At 43.6% G+C, this 26,664-nt stretch overlaps 1 protein-coding gene and 1 long non-coding RNA gene across 2 annotated transcripts in view; one reads left to right on the forward strand and one right to left on the reverse strand.

Annotated features, from left to right (window-relative positions):
• Positions 1-19,078, reverse strand: part of LOC107571095 (uncharacterized) — a 25,860-nt gene extending 6,782 nt beyond the window's left edge. The window contains exon 1 of the long non-coding RNA XR_001607136.1: positions 19,065-19,078. This is a non-coding gene — a long non-coding RNA (uncharacterized lncRNA). The remainder of the gene's footprint in view (positions 1-19,064) is intronic.
• Positions 11,366-13,508, forward strand: LOC107571085 (uncharacterized). Its single transcript, XM_016257364.1, has 2 exons — positions 11,366-11,444; positions 11,775-13,508. Exons 1-2 carry the CDS (start codon positions 11,386-11,388, stop codon positions 13,363-13,365), a joined length of 1,650 nt encoding a protein of 549 aa, XP_016112850.1. The 5' UTR covers positions 11,366-11,385; the 3' UTR covers positions 13,366-13,508.
• Positions 19,079-26,664: the final 7,586 nt, after the last annotated feature.

The following is a 26,664-nucleotide window of genomic DNA, read 5'->3' on the forward strand; positions in this document are numbered from 1 at the left end:
TAATTAGTAGAAGAAATATGGAGGTACTTTAGTAAACTGCTTTTAGGAACTACTAATACCATTTTGGGGAAAAACTACTAGTCATATTTATAACCTTAGCTAAAGGGATAGTTCATCCAAAACTGAAAATTCCAAACATGGAGCAACTTGAGGGTGAATAAATTATTGCAGAATTAAAATTTTTGGCTTAACTATCCTTTAAGTAAAAGTATTATCTTGCATACTCTAATATACTTAAGGTATTGAGAGTAAAAGTAATACAGTATTGTTCTGAAAAAAGTATTCGTCAGGATGGTTTTGCATTAATATTACTGCAGCACTACTGTGTATGTTACATTTTTACTTCTGAATATGTTCAAGGTTATTAAATTTAAAGCTGCCTACTAAATATACTGTTGGGTAGTTTAATCTACAACAATGCATCATGTTGTAAAATACCATATTTTTGTAGTGTTGCTGTCCTGTGAGGAAAAAAAAGAAAAATTAGTACTTCATATTTGTACGAGAATACTTAACGAATGTACTTCCTTACAGTCCACCTCTGATTATATTGAAAATGAAAGTATCAACATTTTGTCAGAATATTAACACATTTTTGCTAACTATCAGAGGCTGCATCTGAAGGACTCAGAGCGGCCAAACAGAGCACTGCTCATCTGTGACAGCTGCCACTGAACATTGAGCTGTACTATGGTCTATTGTTTTTTATTCACAGATTTATTTTTATTTTTAACTGCCTAAAAAATCTGGGTTGCAAACCTGTCTACATATGATCACCATGGTGAAGACAATAAACTATATAAAATCACACCTTTGTAAGATATCAGTCAGCATTTGAACTGCTATGTCTGTGTGTGTATTTTGTCATTTGTATCATTACATTATTCAAGTAAGCTCCAAGTCAATTCCAAAACCAATTCCTGCATTTAAAGTTGTAATCCGACAAAGGACGCAGCAAACCAGTGTAACTTACCTGGCCTCGGTCTTGGCTAAACCTGAGGTACATCACCGTCTCCTCCATTATGACGCAAAACATTAAAAAAAGAGCAAATCTGGCTCCACCTATCCTGGCAGGATTGTCCTCTCGTCAGCTCTCCTCTCACACCGTTGCTATGCGACAGAGCTCTAATCGGGAAACTCTGGTGTCGCAATTAGGAAATCCTGCGAAAGCGGAGCGTCCTTCATGCACTTCTGAGACCTGGCCTTCGAAGTGTGCACACTCACCTTTGGGTCACAGCTTTGGAGCGCCTTGGGTTGATCATCAACCCGCACAAGAGTCAGTTGTTACCCAAACAGCGAGCGGTCTTTCTGGGAATGATTTTAGACTCCACCCAAATGCGGGCATGGATTACGCCAGAACGATCCCTGACTATTCAGCGATTGTTGGCCTCTCTCAAACCGGGGACGACACGCCCCCTAAAGGTTTTTCAGAGGTTGCTTGGCCTTATGGTGGCCACCGCCTCTGTGATTCCTCCTTCAGTTTTGGCTCAAAGCCCGCATTCCACCCCATGCCTGGTGCGGTTTCCTGTCAGGGTAGACCACCGCTGTATCAAGGCTGTGGCCCCCTGGATGACCTCTCGCCTGTTCCAAACAGGAATGAGGTTAGGCCTGACCTCCAGAAGGAAGGTAGTCACGATGGACAGGTCCAACTCGGGTTGGGGCGCCCTGTTGGAGGGCAATCCAGCGTTCGGCTCCTGGTCAGCCCCAAAGCAACACCTGCATATCAACTGCCTAGAGATATTGGAGATTTCTTAGCCCTGAAAACCTTCCTTCCAGCCTTGAAAGGGCGCCACGTCTTAGTCCGGTCGGACAGCATGACGGTGGTGGCTTATATCAATCACCAAGGTGGTCTCAGGTTACACACTCATTGCAGGATGGCGTGTCGCCTCCTCTTTTGGGCACAGAAATAACTCCCCTCGCTAAGGGCGGTTCTTGTCAAAAATCTGGGTGTTATATTAGATAGCAACTTGTCTTTTGAAAATCATCTTTCCCATGTTACATAAACAGCATTCTTCCATCTTAGAAACATTGCCAAGTTACGAAATATGTTACCTGTTTCTGATGCAGAAAAGCTAGTTCATGCATTCATGACCTCTAGACTGGACTATTGTAATGCACTGCTAGGTGGTTGTCCTGCATCTTCAATAAAAATGCAGCAGCTAGAGTCCTTACCAGGTCAAGAAAATATGATATTACCCCAATTTTACAGTCTCTGCACTGGCTACCTATTAAGTTCCGTATCAGTTACAAAATATTATTACTTGCCTATAAGGCCCTTAATGGGTTAGCTCCTGCGTACCTAACTAGTTTTCTACCACACTACAATCCATCACGCTCCCTAAAGTCTCAAAACTCTGGACTTTTGGTAGTACCTAGGAATCTAATCTAACAGAACAGCAGACTGACTGGCTATGTGCTGCAGCCCACCGGGCACGCCCGCACCGGCTCAGGCTCTCCACACGGGCCGCAATCAGAAGGTTTTAGCAGAAGACTTAGCAGAAGAAAACATGGGTGGAACTGTGCGTGAGCCTTTTATGGTCTGAGAAGATTCACGCCTCTCAGAATGGGCTTGTCCAATGAGAAAGGCTGAAATTCCAAGCGGGAGGTTGGAAATACTGGGGAGTTTTATGACCCTTTCTGTGAGAGCATGGTAATTGGCATATGGAACTCGTTTGGGTGTTGATGCAAAATTACAAAAGATTCTTAGAACACTAATATATTGCCTATGTACCAACATATAATATACACTCTCGTTTAGATCATCAGAAGACAAAGTCAAAGAGAACAAACATGGTATCGGTGGGGTTATATTAACTAGTGATTGTATCATAAGCATGCATAAAACAGTATACAATACAAAATACAATAGACAAGAACAGTAACAACATACACAATGAACTGAAGTATATGTGTGTTCATTCAAAGAAAGGTTTTCCTATGAATTAATTAGAGAAGAGTAAATTTTTATGGGCATTATGTGTCTGTTTTAGAGAGACTTGCTCTGCCTGCATTCCTTTGAGCAATAAAACTAGTGTTATCAGATGGTTTGTCTTTGGTTGCCATGGAACCAGAGGCCTGTTTTGCCCTTTTGAGGTGTCAGTTGCATTTCGGGGGAAGGGTCCATAGACCCTCATAGTTGGCCCTTTGGTTAGGTGAGGGGGCGTTAGATATTATTTGTTAAATATAACAAATATTTGTGTGTCTGATTGGTCCAAATGCTACAGCGAGATGCTCTGGCCCACGATTGGCCCAGTGCTCGCCTATACGCATTTCCTGCGATCACCCTGATTCCTCAGGTCATCAGGCGGGTCAGGGAGACCAAGTGCTCTCTGCTCCTAGTGGCCACGCTCTGGAGGAACCAGCTTCTTTCACAGGTGAAAGGCATGATTTGGCATCCCCGGCCAGAGCTGTGGAGCCTTCATGTATGGTGCCTCGACGGGAGATTAATCAGCCCCCATTGAGAGTAAACAATACCATTTTGGAGGCGAGAGCGCCATCTACAAGATGGCTTTACAGCCAAAAATGGTTGGTCTTCCTTAACTGGTGTTCTGCATGGAGTTTGGATCTGATATCATGTGACGTGTCCCACGTACTAACTCCATGCTCAAAGTATATGTGGCAGCAATCGCAGCGAAGCATTCTCTCGAAGCTGGCCATTCAATCGGCAGGAACGACTTGATCGTTAAGTTCCTGAATCTTCCTCGCCCTCAGACCGTGCCATCTTGGGACTTGTCTATAGTCCTGCGAGCCCTAAGAGGGCCCCCCTTTGAGCCGCTCAGCTTGGTCGATTTGCAGCACTTATCGCTTAAAACGGCCTCCTCCTTGCCTTGGCGTCGGTTAAGCGAGTGGGAGACTTGCAAGCGCTGTCGATCAGCGCCTAATGTCTTGAGTTTGGGCCTAATGACTGTAAGGTCGTTCTAAAACCAAGACATGGTTATGTTCCTAAGGTGCTCTCCACTCCATTCAGAGCTCAGGTAACGTAGTGAGCTCATAGGTGAGCTCATACCACATCAAGTCTGCCCTCCGCCCCTCCCTGGACCCCTTCCAGTTTTCATATCGGTCCAACCGCTCGACCGATGACGCCATCGCCACTACCCTCCACTCAGCACTCACACATCTAGAAAAAAAAGACTCATACGTTAGAATGCTGTTCATAGACTTCAGTTCAGCATTCAACACAATCATCCCTCAACAGCTCATTCACAAACTGGTCCAGCTGGGGCTCAACACTTCGCTGTGCAACTGGCTGTTGGACTTTCTGACTGGAAGACCTCAGGCAGTACGGGTTGGCAGCAACACATCCAGCACCATCACACTGAACACTGGGGCCCCCCAAGGATGTGTGCTGAGCCCCCTCCTCTTCCCTCTGCTGACACATGACTGCACACCGTCACACAACTCCAACCTCTTCATTAAGTTTGCGGATGACACGACTGTGGTGGGTCTCATTAGCAACAGAGATTAGATAAATTACAGGAGCGAGGTGAGCCGCCTGGCCGGGTGGTGCAGTGACAACAATCTCTCTCTGAATATGGAGAAGACGAAGGAGATTGCTGTTGACTTCAGGAGAGTGCGCACTCAGCATGCTCCTCTGACCGTCAATGGTGTGACTGTGGAGAGGGTGAGCAGCACCAAGTTCAGAAGAAAACATGGGTGGAACTGTGCGTGAGCCTTTTATGGTCTGAGAAGATTCACGCCTCTCAGAATGGGCTTGTCCAATGAGAAAGGCTGAAATTCCAAGCGGGAGGTTGGAAATACTGGGGAGTTTTATGACCCTTTCTGTGAGAGCATGGTAATTGGCATATGGAACTCGTTTGGGTGTTGATGCAAAATTACAAAAGATTCTTAGAACACTAATATATTGCCTATGTACCAACATATAATATACACTCTCGTTTAGATCATCAGAAGACAAAGTCAAAGAGAACAAACATGGTATCGGTGGGGTTATATTAACTAGTGATTGTATCATAAGCATGCATAAAACAGTATACAATACAAAATACAATAGACAAGAACAGTAACAACATACACAATGAACTGAAGTATATGTGTGTTCATTCAAAGAAAGGTTTTCCTATGAATTAATTAGAGAAGAGTAAATTTTTATGGGCATTATGTGTCTGTTTTAGAGAGACTTGCTCTGCCTGCATTCCTTTGAGCAATAAAACTAGTGTTATCAGATGGTTTGTCTTTGGTTGCCATGGAACCAGAGGCCTGTTTTGCCCTTTTGAGGTGTCAGTTGCATTTCGGGGGAAGGGTCCATAGACCCTCATAGTTGGCCCTTTGGTTAGGTGAGGGGGCGTTAGATATTATTTGTTAAATATAACAAATATTTGTGTGTCTGATTGGTCCAAATGCTACAGCGAGATGCTCTGGCCCACGATTGGCCCAGTGCTCGCCTATACGCATTTCCTGCGATCACCCTGATTCCTCAGGTCATCAGGCGGGTCAGGGAGACCAAGTGCTCTCTGCTCCTAGTGGCCACGCTCTGGAGGAACCAGCTTCTTTCACAGGTGAAAGGCATGATTTGGCATCCCCGGCCAGAGCTGTGGAGCCTTCATGTATGGTGCCTCGACGGGAGATTAATCAGCCCCCATTGAGAGTAAACAATACCATTTTGGAGGCGAGAGCGCCATCTACAAGATGGCTTTACAGCCAAAAATGGTTGGTCTTCCTTAACTGGTGTTCTGCATGGAGTTTGGATCTGATATCATGTGACGTGTCCCACGTACTAACTCCATGCTCAAAGTATATGTGGCAGCAATCGCAGCGAAGCATTCTCTCGAAGCTGGCCATTCAATCGGCAGGAACGACTTGATCGTTAAGTTCCTGAATCTTCCTCGCCCTCAGACCGTGCCATCTTGGGACTTGTCTATAGTCCTGCGAGCCCTAAGAGGGCCCCCCTTTGAGCCGCTCAGCTTGGTCGATTTGCAGCACTTATCGCTTAAAACGGCCTCCTCCTTGCCTTGGCGTCGGTTAAGCGAGTGGGAGACTTGCAAGCGCTGTCGATCAGCGCCTAATGTCTTGAGTTTGGGCCTAATGACTGTAAGGTCGTTCTAAAACCAAGACATGGTTATGTTCCTAAGGTGCTCTCCACTCCATTCAGAGCTCAGGTAACGTAGTGAGCTCATAGGTGAGCTCATACCACATCAAGTCTGCCCTCCGCCCCTCCCTGGACCCCTTCCAGTTTTCATATCGGTCCAACCGCTCGACCGATGACGCCATCGCCACTACCCTCCACTCAGCACTCACACATCTAGAAAAAAAAGACTCATACGTTAGAATGCTGTTCATAGACTTCAGTTCAGCATTCAACACAATCATCCCTCAACAGCTCATTCACAAACTGGTCCAGCTGGGGCTCAACACTTCGCTGTGCAACTGGCTGTTGGACTTTCTGACTGGAAGACCTCAGGCAGTACGGGTTGGCAGCAACACATCCAGCACCATCACACTGAACACTGGGGCCCCCCAAGGATGTGTGCTGAGCCCCCTCCTCTTCCCTCTGCTGACACATGACTGCACACCGTCACACAACTCCAACCTCTTCATTAAGTTTGCGGATGACACGACTGTGGTGGGTCTCATTAGCAACAGAGATTAGATAAATTACAGGAGCGAGGTGAGCCGCCTGGCCGGGTGGTGCAGTGACAACAATCTCTCTCTGAATATGGAGAAGACGAAGGAGATTGCTGTTGACTTCAGGAGAGTGCGCACTCAGCATGCTCCTCTGACCGTCAATGGTGCGACTGTGGAGAGAGTGAGCAGCTCCAAGTTCCTGGGTGTGCACATCACAGACGACCTCTCCTGAACTGACAACACCACAGCACTGACCAAGAAAGCACAGCAGCGTCTCTACTTCCTCCGCAAACTGAGAAGAGCCAGAGCCCCGGCCCCCATCATGTGCACCTTCTACAGAGGCACCATCGAGAGCATTCTAACTAGCTGCATCACTGTGTGGTATGGCGCCTGCATTGTGTCCTGCCGCAAGACACTTCAACGCATAGTGAGAGCAGCTGAGAAGATCGTTGGTGTCTCTCTCCCCTCCCTCCAGGACATTTACGGAACCTGTCTGACCCGCAAAGCCCTCTGCATTGCAGGTGATCCCACCCACCCGACACACAGCTTCTTCAGTCTGCTGCCATCAGGGAGGAGACTGCGGAGTCTCCAGGCCAGGACCAGCAGACTGAAGCACAGCTTCATCCATCAGGCTGTCAGGAAGCTGAAATCCCTCCCGACCTTGCTCCCCCTCCCCTCTTTTGCTCCAGGCACCACTGAACTCTGAACCCCCTCCCCTCTTCTTTATGCGATAGCCCTGGCTTACGCATCAGAAGGTTTGCAATGAGGGATGGCCTCCTCCTGGGCGTGGTCCAGCGGAATATCTATTGGTAAGATCTGTGCAGTCGCCGACTGGTCGTCGCCGTCCACATATGCCAGATTTTATAACTTAGACATCCCTGCTTTGCAGGCGCGAGTTCTGTCTGTTTGATGTTCCACTCTTCCCCTTGGGCAAAGTGGTTATATTAGAGCTCTCAGCTACCAGCTTGGGGTGCAATGTGCTCTGGTTTTCAGGAGTCCTTGTTAGTGCTTCGAGACTGGGCTCGCGGAGCAGGAGATCCTGTAACTAGGATTTACACAAGCTTCAGTCTGGATACAGAACACCTGAGAAGAGATGATGTCAACCCCTCAGAGAACCTCAGATGATGCCAACCCTGAAACAACATACAGAACTACCAAATTTTGCTATAAGTTTGATTGCATCATATAATAATTGCTGTTAATAGTGTTCATTGTCTGTTTGATTACGTCTTTGATTTTTCCATACATTTCTGCCATATGTACATTAACTGACAGTCATCACTGATAAGCTACCACTAAATATTGTAGAAACTTAATTTGCTGTAAAGTTGCTTTGCAACGATTTGTATTGTGAAAAGCGCTATACAAATAAACTTGAATTTAATTTAATTGAATCCTGTATCTACTCATAGCTCGCGTGATTGGACATCACACAACACAATCCCATACACACAAGGTGAAGTGAACGTTCAAAAGGGAACGCTCCGGTTACTGATGTAACCACGGTTCCCTGAGATAAGGGAACGAGCGTTGAGTCACTTGCCCTGCTATAAGCTGCACGAATCGATGACTGTTGCTTTAGTCGAATGATCTGATGAATGGGGCTGCAAGCAGACTTATACACTTATACAATATACGGGTAAGCTCTGCCCATTCTGTCGGGCTAAAGCACCATTGATTTATGCAGCTACACAAATGTGAACAAATCAGGCTTCAGTACGGAGTAAAACAGGAGTTTTCCCATACACACAATGCTCGTTCCCTTATCTCAGGGAACCGAAGTTACGTCAGTAACTGGAGCATTTCCTGGTTCCATTTCCGGCGCTGAACTCTTCATTTTCTTTTGTGGATTATCTCAGATTGTTGGACTATTGCTTTCACCGTTCTGGATTCATTAGGACCACCAGCTACCCCTTGCAGCTCTGCGCTACCAAAAAAATTCACCATCTCTGCACCCACGATTCCCACCTGACTCCTCTGTGTTTCTCTGTGTTTCTCCTGACTGTTAATAAATTATAATTTCTGCATTTGCAATTGAACGTCTCGTCATTTACCCTGACACTGAGTATAAGTTAGAACGAAAATTAAATACGGCTTTATTTATTCCAAAACAGAAGTCATTTAAAATGTTATTTGTATATTTTTCATTTTCATTTCATCATTCTACATAAATGTAGCCTATTCAAGGCACTGTATTTCCTCATCATATTTCCTCAAATAGGCTATATTATATAGCCTATAACTAAAGTGTATAAAAATAATTTTATTCAGAAATGTCATGTTTGTGATTTTTTTATTTATTTGGTAATTCGTTATTTAAATTAATAGACCAACATATTTGGAAACAGAAGTAAGTTGCCGGCGTCAGTCACAAAATGTATACAAATCTTTGTGAGGACGACTGGCAACAGATGGTCTTAAATTCCTTAGACACCGCAGACTACACGACTTTAAACATCGACTGAAAACACGGGCTGAGCCCAAATTACATTCATAATCAGCCTGAGAGTAGTGTGTTCCTGGCTTTACAGAATGAACCGGATCAGCCTGCACTTGGAACTGAAAAGTCTTGCGGACTGATGGACGGGTTCTCTCCCACGTTACTGCGAGTTTTTAAAAGTCCTTTTTTTTTTACAGAATTATGCATTGCTGCTGTTTTTCTAACATTTTCTAACACACTGCTGCAAATTACAGGCTAACTGAATGGGTGAACAGAACACACACAAATTCACAGGCGCCTCATGCCTGAGACAGCCTGGATAACATTTAATTGCTGCATTTAACATTTAACACAGCTGTCAGTCAAATTCATCAAGGCAAAAACACATTTCAATTGTTTACTGGATGTGAAGTTTGAGGATGAAATATGGTATGAAATCACAGAAGAAGAAGCCAGAGATCAGTCAGAATCACAAACCTCTGAAATCACCATGTATGAGGTCTTTCCTGTAAAGAATTTTAACACAAAAAAAGAATTTGTGTTAAAAAAAAATGTATAAATACTCAGTATATATAAAACGGTCTGGAACAGACAATGCAATAGTGGTAAAAGCACACAATTAGCACAAAAGGGGGGGGGGGGCTATTCATCAGAGTGGGTGGGCCTGTCCCCGTCATATGCCAAATGCTTCACTAATTAACCATTAAGATCAGTTGGACTAAATGTTCAAATGTACATTAGTAAATGCAAATGAAATGTTTCATGCATTATGATAAAAACTTAAAATTAGTTTAAATTAAAATAATTTCCAGAGTAGACGAAACACTGAGCATCTTTACATTCATAACAATAAAGTTCAGGTCCCTGATAGGTCAACAGCCGTGTTTTATTAAAGTTAAAACATGGCTAACCGCTTCACAGATCATATCTGTATCACTGCACAACACCCTTGGCCACATCAATTCTGTCAAAACTGTTTCATGTACTTTGTATTTCAGCAATAAACCTGCTTTAAATAAAGTATGGGTGCTCCCTGCTGGCATTCACCTCTAATTTTGAGGCCACGCCCTTCCCTAAACGAAGCCTGCGGGAGATACAATGATGTGCGCACATGCGTGTGGAAGCCCACACTTTCCGAAATGCAGAGGGAATATTATTTAAACGTATTCCTTTAAAGGTATGGTGCTGTATGAAAAGCATAATTGTAGAATTAACTTTGTATGGTTTCACAGATTTCACAAAATGTGTCAGATAAATAACACTGCCCGCCCATATTCCTTTTAATCATGTGACAAACTGAAGAATACTGGTTGGGAGATACAATGATGTGCGCACATGCGTGTGGAAGCCCACACTTTCCGGAATATTATTTAAACGTATTCCTTTAAAGGTATGGTGCTGTATGAAAAGCATAATTGTAGAATTAACTTTGTATGGTTTCACAGATTTCACAAAATGTGTCAGATAAATAACACTGCCCGCCCATATTCCTTTTAATCATGTGACAAACTGAAGAATACTGGTATTACTGGAAATACCAGAGCAGGAAAGGCATCCTTTTCTTTTCCGGATTGAAAAAAAAATCCCTTGAGACTTTTCATAAACAACTCAAGAAGAGGTTTGCTGTGAAATCTCAACAACGATATGGTCTCAAATGGTGTAAGTATTATAAATACATGCTCTCTCAGAAAACAAGTTTAAAACAAAGAAAATAAATGAGATAAAATATCTATTGTTAAAATTATTTTAATCATGTTTTTGTTTTTTGCTTTTTATTTAGCTTATGCAAGTTACTAGAATAGACTTTGAGTTTACATATATGTGAATGTTTTTTATTTATTTATTTATTTTTGATAATTGGGAAATGTAAAAAATATCAACACTGAATTTACAGTGTTTTGAAAATGGAATTGGTTCAAAATAACACTATTCAGTCTTCTAAATTATATTGCTTTACATACAAAGATATTCAACTCAACAGACTAAAATCAAAACTAATTAAAACAGTATAAATGTTTTTAATATGTGACTGATTTACTTTCTCAGTCCACTTGTAACACAGATGGAATTTTGCTAGTAAATTAATCTTCAAGATTTAGCCTACATGTGAACAATTACACAAAAAAGACTAAGCAGGAAAACAGGATTATGCATAAAAGAAGATATTCTGAGAAATGTCTGTGTTTTTTTGTACATACAATGATAGTCAGTGGAGTCCAATGTTGTTTGGTTTTCAACATTCTTCAAATATCTTCTTTGTTTCCACAGAAGAAAATAAGTCATACAGGACTGAATCGACATGAGAGTGATTAAATGATGCAATGTACATTTTTGGGTGAACTATCCCTTTAACACCAGCAACAATGGAATTACCCAGTACCCGCCGTCGGCACAACAGCATGGATGATCCTCCCAATATTCTGTAAGTGACTGTTCTTATCCATTACTCACTTGATTCAGAGGATCATAATCTCTAAAAAGTCCAGCCAGGCTAGCCTTTATAACAAACCTTTCATTATTATATAAAGGTTAGCCTGGCCTCAGGTAAACTGATGATCTTTAATACATTAATTCAAAGGGATTTCCTGGTTGAACAATTTTTTTTTAAATTGTTGCAATTATTATTTTCATGTTAAAAAAGTACATATTAAATGGTTTACATTTTACACAATAACAAAATGTCTGTATTTTGTTTTGATTTAGTCTTACATTCTCACAACACAAATATAACTAAATTATTTGCATTTTACAGAAAGCCGCAGCCTCTACCACGCAGACTATCTCTGATTCATGAAGGTCCTCCAAAACGATTCCGTCTACATACAGACAGAAAAGTTATTGATGATAATGGAAAAGTGAGACAATGGACTTATGGAGAAAAAGACACCAGTAAACCAAACAAAATTGTTCTGTTGGTGGGAGAGACCGGCGTCGGTAAGACAACTCTCATCAACAGCATGGTCAACTACTTACTGGGCGTGAAGTTTGAGGATGAAATATGGTATGAAATAACAGAAGAAGCAGCCAGAGATCAGTCAGAGTCACAAACCTCTGAAATCACCATGTATGAAGTCTTTCCTGAAGAGAATCCCATATCGCTCACCATCATTGATACTCCAGGCTACGGAGACACTAGAGGACTGGACAAAGATCTGGAAGTTGCTGAGAATTTAGCCACTCTGTTTCAGAGCAATGATGGAGTTCGTGAAGTCGATGCCGTGTGTTTTGTGACTCAAGCATCTAAGAATCGTCTCTCAGACAGACAGCATTACATTATCAGTTCAATTCTGTCTTTGTTTGGAAAAGACATTGTGAACAACATTGTGTTCTTAATCACACACTCTGATGGTCTGCCACCCAAAAACGTCATTGGTGCCATTAATAAAGCTAGAATCCCCTGCAGACGAGACAAACGCGGGCAACCTGTTAATTTCTTATTCAACAACCGGCAGGCTGAAGCTCGTCACACTAGAGAACATCACATTCGTGCTCAAAGAGATACCTGGGAAGACAGCGTGGACGGAATGAAGCGTTTTCTTCAGTCTCTGAATGAAATGAACAGAAGAAGTTTAGAGTTGACTTTAGATTTCCTGATAGAGCGAATTCGATTTGAAGCATTCATCTGCAACTTACAGCTGCGAGTTCAAGAGAAGGAGCTGAAAAAGACTGAAAAACTTCAGATTCAAGAGATAATAAGACATAACAGGGAAAAGATTGAGAAGAGTACAAACTTTAGTATTAAAATAAAAAAGACTGTTAAAATGAAGGTTCCCAATGAGAGCAAGTCATGGAAGAACAGGAAAGTGACGACCTGCACCGTCTGTGAGGAAAACTGCCATGAGTTTGACTGCTGGTGGGGTGCAAATCCCAGCAAATGTGAAGTCATGAAAAATGGTTTCTGCACCGTGTGCACAGGGAAGTGTCATCACAGCAAACATGTCAAAGAAGACAAGAAATACATCATCAGCACCTCAAGTGTGACAATAGAATACAACTCTATCAAAAAGGATTATGAAAAAGGTCAAGAACAAACCAAGGGGTTTTCAGTTGTAATGGATGATATTGACAAAGATTTGAAGGATATTGAGGACCAAAAGTCAAATCTTCTTTCTGAAGCTTATCAGACCATCAAGCATCTGTCTCAGATCGCACTAAAACCAGACTCTGCCTTCACTCTTCAGCATCTCGACTTCTTCATCCCCAGAGTGAGGGAGGCTGGGAAAGAAAACTGGGTGCGAGAGCTGGAGGAAATGAGGAAAAAAGCTGTAACTGAAGAAGCAAATAAAGATGCTCTGAGTTATCTGAAAGCTGGTCTGGCAAAACTTTTCCTGTCTCAGCAATGATTGAATCCAGTACAGTGAACAATGAAAGTAGAAGCCTGCTTCTTACCATGATAAATCAGTGCTGTTGACTGCCTGTGCACAGGTGTATCTACAGAACTTCTATAAATCAGAAGATGCTTTTCAATCCCTGGGTTACATCATAGAGATTTCAGCTATTTTCATTTTTTTTTGTAGTATGAAGGCCACGTAAAAATGTATACTTTTCTTAAAACATGAAACTGCACCATCAAATTGTGAAACCTCATATTTTGTACTATTGCATATAATGAGTATTATGTTTATATTGTTATATACTGTTTTACACATTAAAATAAAAATAAAAAAGTGAACAAATTTGTCCTTGAATTGGCTCGTTTATTCTCTCAATGTTTGTAAAGTCATGCAAAATGCAAACTGACATGAACAACTACAGATAATGAAGATGCTTTATAAAGAAATAGAGGAACCCAATGCATGATCCTGTGTTTACGTGTGGAAGCAGAATAATTATCAATTCAATTACTGTAAACTAATTAAAGGACAAGACAGACAGACTGTATATATGCCAAATGCTTCACTGATTAACCATTAAGTTCAGTTGGATTTAATGATCAAATCTACAGTATTCAAATGAAAAGTGTCAAGCATTATGAAATAAACAAAAAACAAACAAAAACAAATAAATAAAAAATTCTAGAGTAAACGAAATACTGAAGGTCTATTTGCATTCATAACCATAAAGTTCAGATCCCTGATGCCGACTGGTCAATAGCCATGTTTTACGGTAGATGGATACACTGTCAAAACTGTTTTGTGTACTTTGCATTTCAGCAAAAAAAACAGCCATGCCCTTCCCTAAACGAAGCCTGTGAGCCGCCAGAAGAACCCCACCACTCAGCCTGCAAAGCTGGCGCAGCCTCAGCATCAACGCAAATCTGAGCCTGGGCTGCAACAGCGCTCCCGGACGGCGGAACGCTTCCCCTTTCCGAAGCGTCAAGGTCCCCGCCCACGAGTTGTGTTGGACCCCGAGCCGCCTAAGCCATCCTGATAGAGAGGAAAAGGAGGGGATCTGTTCTTGCCTCGGCCGGAATGCCCCGCAAAACAGCTCGCTTTCATTCTCCATCCCTCCGAGCTCCTCTGAGAAATGTAGTTTCGTTTCCAGCGGGTCACGTCCAGCAGGTGCAGCGCGTACCCGAATGTTTTACTGCTGTGATAGCGGACCCACATACAATAAAGAGCAAAATTCCTCTTCAATCTCTCTCTCACACTCTCTTGAATGCGAGTTCCCCGTCTTTCTCGGCGAGCTCTCATTAGAAAAAATAAATCCCCTCGCCTCCCGTTTCACGGCTTGGGCAGCTATTCCAGTAGTGTCAAGTTGGGTTTTAAAAACAATTCGACAAGGTTACTCGCTCCAGTTTGCTCGCAGGCCACCTCGCTTCAGAGGCGTCATTCAAACTTCTGTTCCGGACAATGAAGCACTCCTTCTCCGACAGGAGGTGCAGACGTTGCTTGCAAAAAGCACTGTGGAAATACTCATTCCAAAGAAACATGACGGGCTCAGACCCATTCTGGAACTCAGGCGTCTGAACCACTCGCTTATGCGTCGGTCGTTCAAGGTGTTAACTATAAAACAGATCCTCGCACACATTTGCCCCGAGGACAGGTTTTTCACAGATTTTTGACTGTGGATCTGAAAGATCCACATAGCCCCCCTTCACAGACCGTTTGTGAGATTCATGTTCAAGGGAGAGGCCTAACAGTATACAGTCCTTCCGTTTAGACTGTCTCTGGCCCCGTGCACTTTCACGAAGTGCGTAGACGCGGCTCTTTCCTCTCTGAGACAGATGGGAATCCGTGTTTTGAACTACCTCAACGATTGGCTGGTTCTAACCAGGTCAGAACGGAAGTTGGCTGCTCACAGAGAGCTGTTACTCAGCCACTTGGAGCACCTTGGGTTGATTATCAACCCGCACAAGCGTCAGTTGTTACCCAGACAGCGAGCGGTCTTTCTGGGAACTATTTTAGACTCCGCCCAAACGCAGGCATGGATTATGCCGGAACGATCCCTGACTATTCAGCGATTGTCGGCATCTCTCAAATCGGGGATAAATCTCAAATACTCCCCCTAAAGGTTTTTGAGATGTTGGAGGTTTTATTTAGCCCTGAAAACCTTCCTTCCAGCCTTGAAAGGGCACCACGTCTTAGTCCGGTTGGACAGCATGACGGTGGTGGCTTATATCAATCACCAAGGCAGTCTCAGGTCACACACTCTTTGCAGGATGGCTCGTTGCCTCCTCTTTTGGGCACAGAAAGAACCCCTCTCGCTAAGGTCAGTTCATGTACCGGGCAGATTGAACCTTGGTGCATACATGCTGTCCAGAGGCAAGGTAGCCCCGGGCGAATGGGCGCTATACCCTCAAACGGTTCAAGAGATCTGGTCAGTCTTCAGGAGGGCAGAGTTCAACCTCTTTGCCTCAGAAGACAACTCTCACTGCCCAACATACTTCTCGATACAGCGAGATGCTCTGGCCCACAGTTGGCCCAGTGCTCGCCTATACGCATTTCCTCCGATCACCCTGATTCCTCAGGTCGTCAGGTGGGTCAAGTGCTCTCTCCTCCTAGTGGCCCCGCTCTGGAGGAACCAGGCCTGGTTCTCGGAGCTAGTGCAGCTCTCAGCAGCAACCCTGTGGCCCATTGCACCGAGGAAGAACCTTCTCTCACGGGTGAAAGGCATGATTTGGCATCCCCGGCCGGAGCTGTGGAGCCTTCATGTATAGTGCCTTGACGGGAGCTTAATCAGCTCCCAGCGAGAGTAAGCAATACCATTTTGGAGGCGAGAGCGCCGTCTGGTGCTCGTGTCTTGAGTTTGGGCCTAATGACTGTAACGTCATTCTAAAAGCAAGACATGGTTATGTTCCTAAGGTACTCTCAACTCCATTCAGAGCTCAGGTGATCTCCATATTGGCGCTCCCCGTTACAGATGGTGAGCAGGGTCCAAACATGCTGTGTCCAGTGAGGGCTCTGAGAGTATACCTGGAATGCTCTAGCCTGTTTATGCAGTCTGAGCAGTTGTTCGTTTGCTTCGGAGGCCACCATAAAAGACTGCCGGCCACAAAGCAGCGACTTTCTCGCTGGATTGTTGATGCGTTAGCCCTGGCTTACGCATCAGAAGGTTTGCAATGCCCTGTAGGTGTGAGGGCCCATTCCACAAGAGGGATGGCCTCCTCCTGGGCGTGGTTCAGTGAAATATCTATTGGTGAGATCTGTGCGGCCACGGGCTGGTCGTCGCCGTCCACATTTGCCAGATTTGATAACTTAGACGTCCCTGCTTTGCAGGCGCGAGTTCTGTCTGTTTGATGTTCCACTCTTCCTCTTGGGCAAAGTGGTTATATTAGAGCTCTCAGCTACCAGCTTGGGGTGCAATGTGCTCAGGTTTTTAGGGGTCCTTCTTAGTGCTCCAAGACTGGGCTCGCAGAGCAGGAGATCCTGTATCTGCTCATAGCGTGGCGTGATTGGACGCGTTCCCCATACACACAATGTGAAGTGAACGTTCGAAAGGGAACGCTCCGGTTACTAATGTAACCTCGGTTCGTTGTGCCACTTGCCGTGCTATAAGCTGTGTGAATCGATGACTGTCGCTGCGAGCCGACATATATACAGGTCGGCTCCACCCTTTCTGGCGGGCTAAAGCACCATTGATTTGTGCAGCTACACAAACGTGTACAAATCATACTTTCAGTACAGAGTAAAACAGACACACACACAACACTCGTTCCCTTATCTCAGGGAACCGAGGTTACATCAGTAACTGGAGCGTTTCCTGGTTCCATTTCCAGTGCTGGACTCTTCATTTTCTGTTGTGGATTATCTCAGATTGTTGGACTATTGCTTTCACCGTTCTGGATTCATTAGGACCACCAGCTACCGCTTGCAGCTCTGCACTACCAAGAAATTCACCATCTCTGCACCCACGATTCCCACCTGACTGTTTCTCTGTGTTTCTCCTGACTGTTAATAAATTAACAGTTGTAAGTAAGTTGCCGGCGTCAGTCACAAAATGTATACAAATCTTTGTGAGGACGACTGGCAACAGATGGTCTTAAATTCCTTAGACACCGCAGACTACACGACTTTAAACAACAACTGAAAACACTGGCTGAGCCCAAATTACATTCATAATCGGCCTGAGAGTAGTGTGTTCCTGGCTTTACAGAATGAACCGGATCAGCCTGCACTTGGAACTGAAAAGTCTTGCGGACTGATGGACGGGTTCTCTCCCACGTTACTGCAAGTTTTTAAACGTCCTTTTTTTTTTACAGAATTATGCATTGCTGCTGTTTTTAATTTGCAGTTACGTCACTTCCTGTTTGTTGCTGCCGTGTGGTTTGAGTTTGAGCTCCGTCAAGTTAATTCTTTGTCGTCTAATTTTTTATCTTAAAATCAATTTTATACACCATCCTTTTTCAGTTTTATAACGTGTGAATATATCCCCTGTCATATTCTACAACAAAAACAATCAGAGCGCCTTGTTATCACTAGTTCTATTTTTGACTTTCCGAGTCCGCTATTAGCATACAGCCCGCTAGCATCGCCAGCGTGGTTGCCGCTAATCTCGCTTACACTAACACTCTATTCACACACATTACCATTGTTTTACTCAGTGTTACTTGCTTTAATGGCGGATGTGTGTCTACCTTTGAGTGCAGGTGAGGACACGTTCGAGCTGCATCCGGTGCAGGTCGAGCTGGAGGCCGTGGAGAAGCAGATCCGGGACCTGATGGCAAAGCAGACCCAGCTGAGAGCACGGAGAGCCGCGCTGGAAACATCCCAGGCTGACGCTCACAAGTCCGAGGTAAGTATACAGCGCGCTGCTAACTCTCCCACCACCTCTACTCCGTGTGTTTCTCTGCACAGGCCCGGTGCACCCAGGACGCGATCTTCCCAGATGTCCTTCACTCCGGCGCCGGGACACCACGGACCCTGGGTGCAGCCACAGCGGAAGACGCGAGCCAGGTCCCGGGCAATATTACGTCTTATATTGATTTTTCCGTTCTGCTGGTTCGTCTGGTCAGAGGAGAACTGGCCCCCCGACTGAGCCTGGTTTCTCCCAAGGTTTTTTCTCCATTCTGTCACCGATGGAGTTTTGGTTCCTTGCCGCTGTCGCCTCTGGCTTGCTTAGTTGGGGACACTTCATTTCCGGCGATGTCGTTGACATGATTGCAAAGATATTATTTAAACTGAGCTGGATGTTGACATCACTGAATTCAATGATGAACTGTCTTTAACTGAAAAATTAATGTTTACTATTGTCATTTTGCATTATTGACACTATTTTCCTAATTAATGCTGTTCAGTTGCTTTGTCACAATCTGTATTGTTAAAAGCGCTATATAAATAAAGGGGACTTGACTTGACTTTTTCTAACATTTTCTAACACACTGCTGCAAATTACAGGCTAACTGAATGGGTGAACAGAACACACACAAATTCACAGGCGCCTCATGCCTGAGACAGCCTGGATAACATTTAATTGCTTAACACAGCTGTTAGTCAAATTCATCAAGGCAAAAACACATTTTAATTATTTTAGTTATTTAAGATGTTATAATAGTTTGGTAATTGTGTTCAAATAGATTAAACAATCATTATTTAACAAATATTATATTTTTTATAATAAACTGGTGGGAAGGAGGATTGAATGTATTCAATCCTATAGAAACAGTAAACATTTTTAATCAATTTAGGTTTAAAAACAGATCAGTTATTTATTAATACATGTAAGATATTTTTAACTTAACAGTGACATTGAAAAGCTACCAACAGATTACATAAGTTACTAAATTTAGGCCTAAATGAAATTTCAGACAACTGCACTTTACCTTTAATTATGGACACTTTTACCACATATGAAACTTCCTTGGTCAGTGCCTCTTGAAAACGAACCAGAAAAGTTCCAGAAATAAAATTCAAATGCTTTTACTTTCCTGAACTGGGCGGTTGTTATTTGCTGCATTCAAGTACACAACCTGCAAATACAAAGGGAAAAGAATAATGCAACAAAAAGAACATAAATAAATACATTGGAACTGAATAAACAGGAATCAATTTTCATATAAACCATCGTGAATGGACTGTTTTTGATAGCAGATAACTAGTAACACTGTAAATCAAATGCATACATGGTGAAACCTGTGTTTTATAGGAACACCTTTAAATATTATGATGTTGTATCTATTTACAAGATTAAAGATAAAACACATTTTGAAAACTTTACTGTCATTCCTATAGCTTTATATATAGCCTATGTATGTATGCATTTATGTGTGTGTGTGTGCATCAATACTTTGTGTATTTTTAAGTAAATGTGTTTTTGTGTTTTCATTTTATTTTTTTTTGTAAAGCACATTGGACAACCATGGGTTGTAATTAATGGTGCTACATAAATACATTTGCTTTTGCCATTGCCATTACAGTCTTTAAAAAGGGTTCATATGTGTATCTCTTATCATCACAAGACTGCAATCACTAGAAAACGGAAGACTTCCTATTAATAAAGTATCTGAAAAAGATCTACTCTATGAACAATGCATTAAATTACATTAAATAAAGAAAAAATAAATACATAAAACAAGCAAATGAAACGATAACTCACATGTCCACTGATGCCATGTCTTAAGTCCAGAGAATTATAAATCATCTTATAACAGGTGTCCAATACTGACTTCCGGAAAAGAGGAATAACCAATGACATTTGAGGTTACAATTAAAACAGCAAGCTCTGCCCCACGACTGACAAAAATAAAAGTGTTCGCGCGAGCAGGTGAGGAAAGATCGAGCGCGAGGATGTGGGGAATTATGGCAAACCAAAAAGGTCAGAATTACGCTATAGATTAATCGCGTTTACAGCCAAACGCAGACAAATACGGCGGTTTAAACAGTTTACGTGCGTTTTTTACGGCATCTGCTATCAGGCGTTTTGTATGTAAACGCGATTTATCTATAGCGTAAATGTGAACCTCTTGGCTTGCCATAGGGAATGATCAGAGGGTTTGAAATGAGCTCACGGGCTCCCATTTCCAGCATGAAGCATCAGTGGTGCGCTCAGTTATTAAAGGGGTCATATGATGCTGCTAAAAAGAACATTATTTGGTGTATTTGGTGTAATGAAATGTGTTTATACGGTTTAAGAGATTCAAGATTTTTGTTTGTTACATACATCAGAATCAGAATCAGAATGAGTTTTTATTGCCAGGTATGTTTACACATACGAGGAATTTGTTTTCATGACAGAAGCTCCACAGTGTAACAGAATGACAGTGACAGAACAAAAACACAGATAATAAAAAATAGAAAAATAGAACAAGTAACTAAGGAATAAAAATATACAAATCGACAATTGTATGTACAGGTATATAACAATAGACAGTTGTATGTACAGGTATATTATGTGCAAATTGAAATGTAGACTGAGTGTGTGTGTTAGATAAATAAGTGTATGAGTGAATAAATAGTGTCTGTTCCACAGTTATTGTCATGTGAATAATTATATATTACAAATTATTCAGAATTTTGAATGCATTTTAAGAGTACTTTTCCCATCAACTGGTCAAATTGCACAACACTGCTGTATGCTGCGTGAAAGACGCATGCGCACTCTGATGTAAACAAGCGCGGACGAGAAGCGCATGTGGAATAGAGGTGAAAAAGTAAATAAATAAAATATTACAGAAATTGCGGTGTGCAAGTGGCAATGTCAGTATTAGACTTGTGCCGGTATTCGGTAATTCGATATATCACGGTAATGAATATGCACGATATTGTGATCGTGGGCACTTCTAAATAATGTGAATAATTATATATTACAAATTATTCAGAATTTTGAATGCATTTTAAGAGTACTTTTCCCATCAACTGGTCAAATTGCACAACACTGCTGTATGCTGCGTGAAAGACGCATGCGCACTCTGATGTAAACAAGCGCGGACGAGAAGCGCATGGCGGAACACGTGAGAGACGCTCTGGATGAAAGCGTACTTTCACTCTCTGACAGAAGATGGCACTAAACTGCAGAAATAATAATAATAATAATAATTGACAGCACTTTTTTAAAACAATTTAAATACCCTGATAATACCGTACACCGTGATAAAAGCATTAGCAATTAATCGAAACATGAAAATTTGATACCGGCATATGCCTAGTCACAGTTGATCTTCATGAGTCAAATCAAGTCACAGCTGATCTTCCTGAGTCAAGTCAAATCACAGTTGATCTTCATGAGTCAAGTCAAGTCACAGCTGATCTTCATGAGTCAAGTCAAGTCACAGTTGATCGTCATGAGTCAAGTCAAGTCACAGTTGATCGTCATGAGTCAAGTCACAGCTGATCTTCATGAGCCTTGTCACGTCACAGCTGACCTGCCAGAGCCTCGACACGTCTCCGCTGTTCATCCAGAGTCACGTCACATCACAGTTGATCATCCAGAGTCACGTCACAGCACAGTTGATCATCCAGAGTCACGTCATATCACAGCTGATCATCCAGAGTCCTGTCACGTCCTGTCTGTTGCACCCAGATCCTCAAGGACTGTACTTCAGTATCCCAGACTGGCGTCGGCAAGTGCAGCTGGTATCCCTAAACCAGCACTCTTAAGCCCTCCAGTTCCTGAACTGCTTCCCCTGTCTGTAGCGCTTCCCACAATGGGGATCACTTTATGGTGTATTTGGGCTGCGTACACCACCACTGAAACTTTAGAGATGGCGGTGGCCACTGCGATGTCTCCCGAGGTGGCGGCTGATGCTGCAGATCCTTCCGAGGTAGAGGCGCACGCTGCCATGTTCCCCTAGGTGGCGGCCCATGCTGCAGAACCTCCCAAGGTGGCGGTGCTCGCCTCAGCTTCTTGCACGGTGGTGGCGCCCAGCAATGCACCTTCAGCCTGTCTTGTCACGGTCGAAGGAACCATTACTGAACTCTCCCTGTATCCCGATGGTCCTACTGTATAACCTCCAGTGGTGGCGGCATCCGCTGCAGAACTTCCAGAGGTGTCAGTGGTATCCACTTATGAACTCTCGTCCTGTTCTGTTCCGGCCAAGGAGGCTGTCTGTGAACTCTCTGCCTGTCCCGTCATGGCTATGGAGGCCATTTGTGAACTCTTTGCCTGTCCTGTCACGGCTATGGAGGCCATCTGTGTACTCTTGTCCTGTTCTGTCATGGCTATGGAGGCCATTTGTGAAAGAACCGTCTGTCCCATCCATGAGACCATATATGCTCTGTCTGTCTCTTGTGTCTCAGTTTTCCCCAGGTCTCAGTCCCTACCAGGGAGGACTCCTGTTCCCGAGTATAGCCCACGGAAGGCTCCAGTTCCGGAGTTGAGCCCAGGGAGGGCTCCTGTTCCCGAGTTAAGCCCAGGAAGGGCTCATGTTCCCGAGTTAAGCCCACAGAGCGCTCCTGTTCCCGAGTATAGCCCACGGAGGGCTCCTGTTTCCCTGTTAAGCCCAGGGAGTGCTCCTGTTTCCCCATCTCCAGTGTCTGCTCCAGCCCCGGAGCTCGCTCCAGTTTCGGCTCCAGCCCCGTAGCTCACTCCAGTGTCGGCTCCAGCCCCGGAGCTCACTCCAGTGTCGGCTCCAGCCCCGGAGCTCACTCCAGTGTCGGCTCCAGCCCCGGAGCTCACTCCAGTGTCGGCTCCAGCCCCGGAGCTCACTCCAGTGCCAATTCCTCGAAAGCGCTCTGCTGTGCCTGCTCCTCCAGAGCCCCCTCCAGTGCCAGCACCACGTAAGCGCTATCCTGATCCCCAGTACTGCCCTGGAATGGCTCCAGATCCTCAGTTCCGCCCAGGAAGGGCTCATGTCCCAGAGTTAGGCCCAGGGTGGACTCCTGCTCTGTCTGCTCCGTCATGGAGGTCTTCTGCTCCGTCTGCTCTGCCCTGGTGGGCTCCTGTTCCGTCTGCTCTGCCATGGAGGTCTTCTGCTCTGTCTGCTCTGCCCTGGTGGGCTCCTGTTCCGTCTGCTCCACCTTGGTGCTCTGCTCTGCCGGCTTTGCCTCAGTTCCCAATCTCTCCATTTCCACATAGACCTGGCCCACCGTCCCTCCCCCTTTTCTGTCTCTGCTCCACCACCCTCCTGGATGGTATTGTGTTGGGAGTGTCTGGAAGCCACTCCTTGGGGGGGGGGGGGGGCGTTTTCACCACTGCCTGGACCTTTGCCTTGTACCTGGATTATCCTTCTTGCCTTCCCATCAATATACCGGTTTTCCATTGTCTGACCTATGCCTGTTTTTGACCACGTCTCTGTTAATAAAGCCTTGCAGATGGATCCGCACGCTTTCTGTGTTCCGTCCGTTACATAGATATTTTCTTGCAAATTAAAAAGTAATGCATTAGTTTACTAGTTACTTAAAAAAAGTAATCTGATTACGTAACTCGCGTTACTTGTAATGCGTTAACCCCAACACTGAATGCGAGTAAAACTAAAGAGCTGATTGTGGACTTCAGGAAGAGACCGCAGTGGCCCTATACTCCTCTTATGATCAGTGGGACCCCAGTGGAGAGGGTGAGCAGCTTCAAGTACCTTGGTGTAAACATCTCAGAGGACCTGACTTGGACTTCACACATCCAAACTCAGGTTAATATATCCAGGCAAAGACTGTACCATCTGTGACAGCTGAGAAAATTATTTTCTATGTATGCTGCGTGAATATTCTTTCACGCAGCATACAGTGGTGTTGTGCATTTTGACTAGTTGATGGGAAAAGTTCTCAAAATGCATTAAAATTTCGGAATAATTTGTAATATACAATTATTCACGGTATTTAGAAGTTCCCACGATAACAATATCGTGCATATTCATTACCGTGATATATCGCATTACCGAATACCGGCACAAGTCTAACTGTGACTTGTGTAGGATATCAGACAATCTAAGATTTGGTCAAAAACATGGTTGAAACATGAGGAGCCGAATTCCACAGAGGCCCAAGACAACAGGATGTTCATAAATCAGATCCTAGCACTAAGCAAGCCTAACCAACTCTTTCACAGAACAGCTTTCAACATTAACACAAAAGGAACACACTGATCATAACAACTCAGGAAGGAGATTGTCAATTTTAGGGCAAGTAATCAAGATTAAATGGTATACTCTGCAAGAGCGTTAAAACTCGGACCATGTGCCTGATGAGATAACATTTTGATTTATGAATTGGGAGGATAAATATACAACACCCCGAGCAAAGACGATATCTAATTGGTCAAAACACCATTTGGGATGTGTCCAAAAGCCCAGTTTAAATACTCAGGACACCATCAAATCTTTCTATTCTCTCTCTGCCCCTTTTTCCCTTTTCCCTGCTTTTTAGTTTTTGCCTGTTTTTTAGTCATGTGCTTTCAAGTCATCACTTTTAGCCATGCGGCTTTTTAGTCATAGCTTTGAGCTATGCTTTTTAATCATGCTTCTTTAGTTTTTGACCGTGCTCTGGCTTACACGCCAGCTCCTCCAAAACCATGAGGAGAAACTCCACCTAGTCTCGTCAAACTTTACTTCTATTTCTTTACTTTAGTTTATTTTCCGTTGAGAGTTTTGTGTTCTTCTGAGTTAAGTTTTGCCTAACACCGTGTCTCTGAAAGAGTGCCGTCTAAAACTTCAACTTCAACCACAACTCTGCGTCGTCAGCCAACGCCCCACCACTGGCTTCCTAAGACTGAACTTCCAGCCAATCAGCGACTGCGGGAAACCCCCTTTTCTGCAAGGACCACAACAAAGGGAACCCCCGCACACAACACAAGAACCTCCAGATTCTAGCTGAACTGGTGCATTTAATATAAAGTTTAACAGCCTGCCGTTAAACAGTGATTCTGTCCAAATTCCCTATAAAATCTTAAATGATTCCCTTTGAGCTAAATTGACCTGTTTCCCTTACACTTGACTGGACTCATGAAGAACAACTGTGACTTAATTTGACTCAGGATTGGCAGCTGTGACATAACGGGGCACTGTTGACTCCGCCATTTTGTGAGTGTGCTCTAGTGTGGCCGCCGAGGTCGCATTCTTCCGCGACGCTCACAGTGAACGTTGAACCAACAGTCAACAAAGCATAGTCCATAAAATCACTTAGAGATGAACGGGGACTCTCACGTATTAGTCGCGATTTGAGCGGCTGGTTAATGCCCTCACAAAAGAAGTCTATCAGCACACAGTCCGGCAGATCAGAGAAACATGCAAGATCTAAATACTCTTGAATATAGCTCTCGAGCGATCGGGTGCCCTGCTCGAGAGCTAATAACAGTCTTGCGGTGTCCATACCTGGCCAGTGTCATTCAGGAAAGCCGCTGGATCCTTGTGTGGCCATGTATTCTGTAACGGACGGAACACAGGAAGCGTGTGGATCCATCTGCAAGGCTTTATTAACAGAGACGTGGTCAAAAACAGGCATAGGTCAGACAATGGCAAACAGGTATATTGATGGAAAGGCAAGAGGGATAATCCAGGTACAAGGCAAAGGTCCAGGCAGGGGCGAAGAGTATCCAATTGGGCGATACTCGAGGGATAATCCAGGTACACAGGCAGTGATCAGAACACGGGGAAACAGACAAGGCAAGATGAAGAAAACAAGACACTAGACTCAGTAATGCAGCTATCACTAGATGAGTGATAAATGCCGAACAATACACGGCGATCTTAATAGGAACTGAGAGAGTGTTAAATAGAGTGTGTAATGGCTCTCAGGTGAGCGTGTGATTAGAGACGGCTGTGTGATCAGTGAATTCAGCTGTGTAAGTGCAATGGATGATGGGAACTGTAGTCCGTAGTGACATGTAACAGTCTGTGTAGTGTGATGGTCAGTGTAATGGTAGAGTGACCTCTAGTGGCAATCGGCCGGAAAGTCACGGACTGGATTCATGACAATCTGAGTTACTTTTTCAAATAAGTAACGCAAGTTACTTTTTTTTTCCAATTTATTGATTGACAGCTCTCCTGTCCCCATGTTGAGAGAAATCAGAAGATGTTACTGTAGTTCTAAAATAAATATGAATATGCATGAATTTATCTCACTCACGAAAAAAACCCAGATCCAGTATTCCTCAAAATGAATAAAAATAATGCAACTCAGAATATGACGCAAGCCTGCAATAATTAAATGTTAAACAACACAAAATATACTTTATGTATTTACTCCCATTGTTTTAACCAATGTCTTTACTTCTAACCTTCGATGACCCAGTTCAACCATACTAATAAGCAAAAATTACTCTAGACAAACATTTGTGTGTCTTTTTTTAGTGCTGAAGTGTGTTGAAATGTCTTCTTCTGCATTCTACTGTACGGA

This window comes from Sinocyclocheilus grahami, unplaced genomic scaffold, assembly GCF_001515645.1.
Source record: "Sinocyclocheilus grahami isolate Dianchi unplaced genomic scaffold, SAMN03320097.WGS_v1.1 scaffold1547.1, whole genome shotgun sequence".
NCBI lineage: Eukaryota > Metazoa > Chordata > Actinopteri > Cypriniformes > Cyprinidae > Sinocyclocheilus > Sinocyclocheilus grahami.

Excerpts from the sequence above, each read along its gene's own strand:
- LOC107571085 (XM_016257364.1), top strand. The coding sequence starts at position 11,386 with ATGGAATTACCCAGTACCCGCCGTCGGCACAACAGCATGGATGATCCT. Across the intron at positions 11,445-11,774 it reads GATGATCCTCCCAATATTCT|AAAGCCGCAGCCTCTACCAC; the intron begins GTAAGTGACTGT and ends TGCATTTTACAG.